The 8,150-nt window shown below is 38.6% G+C and overlaps 2 protein-coding genes across 3 annotated transcripts; one reads left to right on the top strand and one right to left on the bottom strand.

Moving 5' to 3' along the window:
* The first annotated feature begins 368 nt into the window (after positions 1 to 368).
* Positions 369 to 5,460, top strand: LOC113347478 (histone acetyltransferase KAT6A-like). Of its 2 annotated transcripts, none has more exons than XM_026591141.1 (5): positions 369 to 616; positions 1,353 to 2,737; positions 3,501 to 3,707; positions 3,806 to 3,957; positions 4,446 to 5,460. In XM_026591141.1, exons 2-5 carry the CDS (start codon positions 1,393 to 1,395, stop codon positions 5,001 to 5,003), a joined length of 2,262 nt encoding a protein of 753 aa, XP_026446926.1. In that variant the 5' UTR covers positions 369 to 616; positions 1,353 to 1,392; the 3' UTR covers positions 5,004 to 5,460. The 2 variants fall into 2 exon arrangements, with proteins under 2 accessions (XP_026446926.1, XP_026446927.1); XM_026591142.1 differs by having other exon boundaries at positions 1,350 to 2,737.
* Positions 5,461 to 6,645: 1,185 nt separating this feature from the next.
* Positions 6,646 to 7,395, bottom strand: LOC113350891 (probable DNA-directed RNA polymerase subunit delta). The gene has a single exon (XM_026594995.1). The coding sequence runs from the start codon at positions 7,393 to 7,395 to the stop codon at positions 6,646 to 6,648; it is 750 nt and encodes a 249-aa protein (XP_026450780.1).
* Positions 7,396 to 8,150: the final 755 nt, after the last annotated feature.

Below are 8,150 nucleotides of genomic sequence, written 5' to 3'. Positions count from 1 at the left end.
TTCTCATCTTGTTTGATGATAAATTGACTAAGTAAACGAGTTTTTACTAAAATGGTGGATCCAGACGGAATTTCTTAAGGCGCGGGCATTAAATTAAAACGTGGGCATTTTTTTAAATGTTTTTTCCCACATGGGCACTTTTTAAAGTTCTCTAATCTTTATATACAAGAGGAGGGGTATATTTATAATGTGATAGGGGTATTTTTGAAGGATTCTAAAACTAACGGTATTTAATTATATACCCTTCATTTTTTTAACCCGGCCTTTCCGGAAAAAGCAGAGAAGTAAGAGGCTATTTTAGACAATTAAAAAAATACTATAAACTGACACTAAGGTGCATCCTAGTGTTATTCAACGACACACCACAGGCCTTGAGAACGCAATAAAACCCTAGAAAAAGATAAAAAAATAAAATCATCTCTCTCGTCCATTCCTCTGGAAAACCCTCTTTCTTCTGCTTTCAATTTTCTCGTTTTCGTTATTTTCAGCTGTCTCTTGTTTTCGTTTTCTTTGTGTTTCAGGGAAGGAAGAAGATATTCAAGAAGATATCTGTAATGGTTTTTGACATACCCCGAAATTAGGGTTTTGTTTGACTGTCTTACAGAAGAAAACAACGGTAGATTTCTCACTCGATCTTTTCTACTATTGTTTACTATCATGACATTTTTTTTTTGTTTGAAGCACATTTCTTTTCTTGTTTGAACGTGTTTGATTATTTCCTTAAATTCTCATGGGGTTTAGGTTTGTCGAAGCTCAGAATTTAGGGTTTTTGATACTAAAAGTGAGGCTACTGGAATTTCTGAATGCGGGGTTATGTGACTGCGAATTAATTAGAAATCTGGGTTTTGCTTATAAAGCTTAGATATGTCTGGTTCTGCTCATAATATGGTCATTGGAGATTAAGGCCCCTAGAGTTTAGTAATTCATAAGTAAACAACCCGGTTTTTTTTATTTTTTTTATTAAGGCTCGTTGGATTCATTTAGTTCTATTTGGCGTTTTGTATTGTGTTTAGTGTTATTTTCGGATTTTGTTGAGCGGTTTGATATTGGGTTTCACTATGATCTGTTGAAATCCCAGTATAGGTTTTGTCAGTGGTGAATATTGAGGAAGGCTGATTAGCTCCATACCCAGAGCTAGTTGGTGCTATGCCAAGCATTTGCTCTCTCTCTTTTCTCTCTTTCATGCTTGTTTTTTTTTCATGATACAGTACTACTCAGTTGCTAGTGTTCGGATTTTTTATTTTTTTTACTTTTGGAGATATTTTGCTGATGTGGTTGTTGCTGTTGTAAACTATATTAAAGCTTATGATTTCCATTATTGAAGTATGCTGAATTACTTGTATGTAAAGCAGGTTAGTGCAAGGCTAGGTTGAGCAAGCAAGGTGGGGGGAGATGTCGAGTCAATATCCAGTACTCGACAACAAGCCAATCGATCAGTGGAGGGTGACCGAGTTGAAAGAAGAGCTAAAAAGAAGGAAACTTATCACAAAGGGTTTAAAAGATGATCTTGTAAAGAGATTGGATGATGCATTGCGCATGGAGAGGGATGTGACCGAGGAAGACGCAGCAGTTAATGATGATAATGACTCCTCTATTGAAGAAGTACGTCAGGAAACACAAATTGAGCATGAAGGTGGTATTACAAAACCAATGGAAACTGAATTGGTTGAAGATAGTAGGGTTCATGGAGACGAAATTCAAAAGGTCGATGAAAGTGGAACCACTGTTCAAATTGATGAAGAACGGAACGCCGTTGCAAAACCAATGGAGACTCAAATGGTTGAAGATATTAGGGTTCATGATGGAGATAATGCTCCAAAGGTAGATAATAATACAACTGCTGATCAGCGAGGAGATATAAAAGCAAATTGCAAGGAGACTCGAACCGTTGAAGATGCTGGGTATCACAATGGTTATAGAACTGAAGAAGTCGATGAGAGTGCATCCGCTGTTGACGTAGATAAGAGTTCCAAAAATCTGGATAAGAGTAGAGCTCAAGGTGAAGATTTAATCAATTCTGTAGGAATGTATGAGGAGTCTGTGGTTCATTCAGTTTCCGTGGAAACGAGTATCTCAGTTAATGAAACTGTGGTGATTACCCAGACAAAGTTCAGGAAAGAGGAGTCGAATGAAAATCAGATAAAGAATGAGGATTCAACGGATCCTCATGATGCTGTTTTTACTGTTTCTCATTCACATAACCAGGTATCTGAGGCCGACCCTACTTTAGGGTTTCAAGTAAATGACTCTATTTCTTCTGATTCTATAACAATTGATAAACAGAATGTACTAAAGGATTCTTTGAATGCTAATGATTTCAATTTAGAACCCAAAGTTGTTCAGCCACAGATGGTCGAACCATCATCCAGTGAAGTTCCTCCTAAAGGTGGGGTTTTTCATCCACTGGATGAGCCTGGTCCGTGTGAGCTAGATGATACCCGCAATGCGATTAATGTTGACCCTAGCAAAAAAATTGATAGTGCAGATGGTGGATCTTCAGAAAAACTAAATTTAGATCAAAGTCCAGGGGATGATCTGATGGAAGAGGATGTATTGGAGAGTAAGAACATGGACTCCCATCATATTTCCGATGGTGTGGGAGATGATAAGAAGGAAATGCATATTGTAAAAGATGGAAGTTCTTTTGATGCTTCAGATTCTGCTGTGTCTAATGACAAGAATATTTCTACTAAAGATTATAAGAGTGAGGCTGCTCCTGAGAAAAGAAAATTAGAAGGTACACTGCACGTTTATTTTCTGCTGTGAACTTCTCTTGGTTGTGCTTTCTTCCATGTTAGGCTTTTTGCTGACTATATTTGGTAGTTCTTCTGCGAAAATTATGTCTAATGTCTTATTTTCGAAGATTAGTAGAGTAAGCTTAAGTGGATAGATTAGTTATTTTTTTCTATATTGAAGACATGGAAACTGTGGTTGTTATTGTTTTTTTATGTGATGTTTCAATATTTGCAATGCGAAATGTTGCCACTAGGTTAGCGTTTAGACATTCAGATAATAGAAGCAGAGATGTGACTTTCACATCTCCAGAGTACTAGACCCATATAGGGTTGTATATCCTTTTTAGATTAAGACCTTATTACTTATTAGCATTCCTTTAGTGGTAGGCATACATATATACCTTATCATTTTTTTCTTCACTTTGATGTATTATTTATCATTCTTAACGTAGTTCGTTAGTTCTTATCCGAAAAAATGTTTAGTTTTCTATTTGCTGAATTTTGACTAGAGACTTGGTATACACGCATTAGTGGAAAAAACTTGGAGACTTAAAAATCTCGTTTGTGTAATTCAAGTCAAAACTCGTCAGACAATGAAGTATGGTTGGCTTCACATTTCTCTAAAAGTTGGATAGCTGTTTACATGTTCCTATCTGCATGGCATATTAAAATGAGCATGCTTCTTAGTGGATGTTCTCTCGTGTTTTGTTCAATATTATTTTAGTATTTTCTAAGATGTTTTGTATTTATCATCTGTTTGTGTAGGTCAAAAAGTAGTGGAGAGCAATGAACCTCCTAAGAGGCAGCGTAGGTGGAATTCAGAAGCCCCAAAAGTTTCTGAACAGCCAACCTCCATTCTCACACCTTCAGCGACTCCAAAAGGCACGTTCCAATCTGTTACTCCAAGACGCAATTTCACTAGGTCGGACTCAGCAGTTAGTAGGGGTGCAGATGCCCCAAAGGAGCGTGTTGGTAAGTTTTCATCAGTTTGGGTGTGTTATTTTGCAAATGAGTAAGAAATAGTTTCTTGTACTTGAATTGAATGAATATTTTTTTTCCCACATTTCCAGTTCCGCCATCATCGAAACCTCCAACTGATTCCCTTAGAATCGATCGCTTTCTACGCCCGTTCACTCTAAAAGCAGTGCAGGAGCTTCTAGCAAAAACTGGATCTGTCTCCAGTTTCTGGATGGACCCAATTAAGACCCACTGTTATGTTACGGTACACATTCCTGCTACTCTCTTTCTGTCTCTCTCCACAGTGTCACTTTTAAGACCAAGTAATCATGTGGCTTGAAGCCTTGATCTTGTTACGGTTAAAGGCTCAAATATATTTTTGGACTTTTAAGGACTCGGTTTATGTTTATCATCCGCGACGATTGAAGCCAAGGGAAAGTTATTGAATGGTCCTGCACACAAAGGTGATAGTTCGTATAGCTACACCACTGATCCTTGGATCAGTTAGACTATGAGTTTGATTTAGCTGTTATTCTGGCTTATCTCCATGTGTTCGGTCTTTCTAGAAAGAAAGTTGTGATGTTTAGTTTGTCACCCTGGAATGCTGAAGCTAATACAGCCCACATGCTTTTATTTGTTTGTAATTCTTTGTGCAGGTTCATGTGATTATGGATGTGATTCTTGCATCATGGTTTTATACTGTTGGATCTAATGTTACACCCTAACCACAATTTTAAATTTTGGTTGTTGCAGTACTCATCAGTGGAAGAAGCAAAAGATACTCGAAATGCTGTGTATAATTCGCAATGGCCTACTAATGGTGGACGGCTACTGGTGGCCGAGTTTGTCGACTCGCAAGAAGTGAAAATGAGGGTTGAAGCTCCACCTCAGTCCCCAGCAACACGGGCAGCTGTCAGCTCCAGCCCAGTCACACCTCAGGCACCTTCACCTTTTGCAACCAAACATTCACCTCGTCAGCATCTACCCAAGGGGCAGCTCCCACCACCCCCACCACTCCCCCTCCCGCCACCGCCACCACTATCACATCCACCTCCAGCTAGGGAACAGCTTCCGCTTCCACCTCCACCCCCACTTAGGGAACAGCTTCAGCTTCCACCTCCACCCCCACTTAGGGAACCGCTTCAGCTTCCACCTCCACCCCCACTTCCCGTTAATATGGATGTTCCAATCCTTACCCTTGATGATCTTTTTAAGAAAACCAAAGCCACTCCTCGTATCTACTACTTGCCATTGTCAGAGGAACAAGTTGCTGCTAAGCTTGCAGCTCAAGGAAAAAACTCGTTACTCTGATGCAGTTGGAATCTTTATAAATGTTGGTTAAGTTTGGTATATATGGCGTTATAGTTTATATTAAATTAATATCATTGCAGGTCTAAAGGTGTTTCTTGTAGGCAGGCAAACTGTTGGCCTTGGTTAATTGCTCAAGGAGATCAGGTTCGTTAGAGCTTCTTTTTATTTGGCGTGATTAAGCCAAATAGGGTTTTGTTTAATGTTCTTTTTGACAACGAAGAACATTATTTCGGGTCTAAGAAACTCGAGGGAGGAGCCTCAGTTGATTGATTAGACTGTAAAAACCTAAAAATTGTGTTTCTGGGTTGTCTCTTCAACCATGGTTGTTATGTTGTCGTACTTGAATACATTAGTTTGTATGGACCTGAATTCCTGATTTGTCAATATTGTAGCTGATAGGTATTATAAACCTAATATTGGATCATCTCTGCTGCAATTCTGCCTTCATTTACTTTTATGTGACATGCTTATATACATATTTTTATATTTAGTTTCTTGATCAAACAACACAAATTTGTTGGTTAGGTTCAGTTTAGATCTCCAATCCAAGTGATTGAATCTCCAATCCAAATTGTTGGTTAGGTGAGGAAAAACAAGAAATCTCTAGGTATGCCTAATATTGGATCATCACCGCTGCAATTCTGCCTTCATTTACTTTTATTATATATATATTTTTATATTTAGTTTCTTGATCAAACAACAAAAATTTGTTGGTTAGGTTCAGTTTAGATCTCCAATCCAAGTGATTGAATCTCCAATCCAACAAAAAATTGTTGGTTAGGTGAGGAAAAACAAGAACTCTCTAGGTATGCCTTGAGGTGCCTTTCTGAGTTGCGCCTCAGGTTTGGTAAGTACCAAGCACTCCGCTAGAAGTAATTTATCATCCAAAGCACAAACCAATGTTGCCATGAGTCTGAATTTCAGGCCTAATAATTTTCCTTCAGTAACTTTGCCAACTTCTTCTGAATCTGGGAAGACCAAATTTTGTTTTTTAAACCCAACCAAACATGATGGCTAAATGTACACGGAAAATAAGATACACTGAGAACAGTACAAGAAGTAGCAGGGGTAAGAGAAGCTCTGCTCCGTCATTGTGACGTCACAAAAGCTCAAATTTTTCTGATGCATTTTCAAGTTCCTCCTAACAGTCATAGAAATTCCCACTATAATCATCAATCTGTTTAATATCTTCATCAATTTCATCATCAATTTGTTCAAATTCATCATAATTTCTAGTATCAATTACTCTCAGGCAAGAAATAATATTCATAGTACCATTCAAAGTAAAGAAGACACCAAACATGGCAACACTTTGTTCATCCATTTTATAAACCAAATAATTGATACCCATTACCAACATCACTACCAGAAACCCTATCTTACTGACTCCACAGAATTTGCAAACCAACAACAACAAAATACTTACCTTACAACTACTACCGTTTACAACAGTTCTTCAAAACTAGTAACATCTAAAGCCGTCCGAAAGGATAAGAAGATCAAACTTACCATCATCCATAAAAAGATTCAGAACACTAGAAGCAAGTATCGAGAAAGAAATTTTGAAAAAAACTTGTGATCATTTTCACACTTTTCTCAAAGTCTGAAAACTTGGCTGCATCCGACACTCCAGAAGAGAACCTTACCAATCCTCTTCATCGTAGCTCCAGTCCTCATCCTCCTTATAACGTTCACTGCAACTGTTGTCCGATGAAGCTGGAGAAGTATCACTATCTCCAGAAGACGAATCTTCCTCATCACTTTCATCTTCTTCTTCAGCGCCATTTGAGGCATCAGGGAGATTCTCATCGGAGTCACTGAAATCTTCTACTTGAGCAGTTCGGGGATGTATCAAAACAAGCTTCTGCTCTTCAACCTTGGGCTCTCCTTCCTGCATGGTTCTGGCAAATATCCTTGGATTGTCCCTCTTAAAATCAAACCATCTTCGCAACTTCCAATCAAGATACTTCTCCATCTTTTGCCTGTCCTCAGCAGCATCAGATCCTTCTTCATTGGTGTTTATCTCTTCCACGTGATACTCGAACCTTGGTGCAGAATCTTCCTCGGAATCACTCTCAGTTGCACTACCATATTTTGGACCCTTCTGATGCCTCTCAGACCTCTCCCCTGTTTTCCGATCTGACCTCTCATAATGTTTCGGTACCCAAGCAGCAAACAACGATTCAGTCTTTTCATCTTCTCTCCTCTTCTTTTCCTCCTCTTCTCTCTGACGATCATCAATCTCACTTGCACGTCTATTTATCTCCCCCTGAACTTCATCCCTCAATCTCATTAACTCATTCATCACCACTGAGAAAGCTAGTTTTTTCGCTTGATTGTAGTGATCGGAGTTGGCAGGAACTGCCGGATTGGAGGCACTGGAACTTGCCATTCTCTGCTAAATTCTCTCTAAATCTTCCCTTTTCTAGTAAAATTGTTAATGTCTATGTTAATGTCTTCCAAAATATCCTTTTTAAAGGCACAATTTTGTTCATTAACTGCCATTTATGGCGCTTAGTTAACTGTCATGTCGCTTTGTTCATTACGCCCATTCAACTCCATGCGTACCCCCTTAACCATAATGACCATCATTACCCTATCAAGACCTATTTTCAACTCCTAATCTTCATTATTACCATTAGTCCTCTTGGAACTGCTATTAAGGGAGTCCTTGGCAGGTCACCAAACTTTGAAGTTTCTTTTGGGGCCTAATTAAAATCTTATGTTTTATGCAGATTAGAAGAATGCAGCATCAGTTAAGAGGCACCATTGCGGTCTGGGACATGTCTGGCAGATGGGTTAATAGCTCTACTACTAAACCTAAGTACTCTATGGACTTTCAACAACCATTTCAAAACCACCAACCTCAACACAATCTTTCCCTCCATTTTACTACCATTACTACATTTGGAAGTTTGTACCATCATACATACGTCAGTCTAAGAAATGACAAACCCATTAATAATCCACCAACACCAAACTATGCCAATTTTACATACCATTCTCTTCCATCCCAGGTTTACCTACAAAGTATTATTGGCTTTGTCCTCACCTGGGTCTCTTACTATCAAGCTCACGTGAATACCTCATATCTGAAAGTGTCCATAAAGTTTGGATACGAAAATGACATCTCATATGATGAACCCC

Source organism: Papaver somniferum, chromosome 2 (genome assembly GCF_003573695.1).
Source record: "Papaver somniferum cultivar HN1 chromosome 2, ASM357369v1, whole genome shotgun sequence".
Taxonomy (NCBI): domain Eukaryota; kingdom Viridiplantae; phylum Streptophyta; class Magnoliopsida; order Ranunculales; family Papaveraceae; genus Papaver; species Papaver somniferum.
Note: the sequence above shows the minus strand (reverse complement) of the source record. Positions and strands in the feature narration are given on the sequence as shown.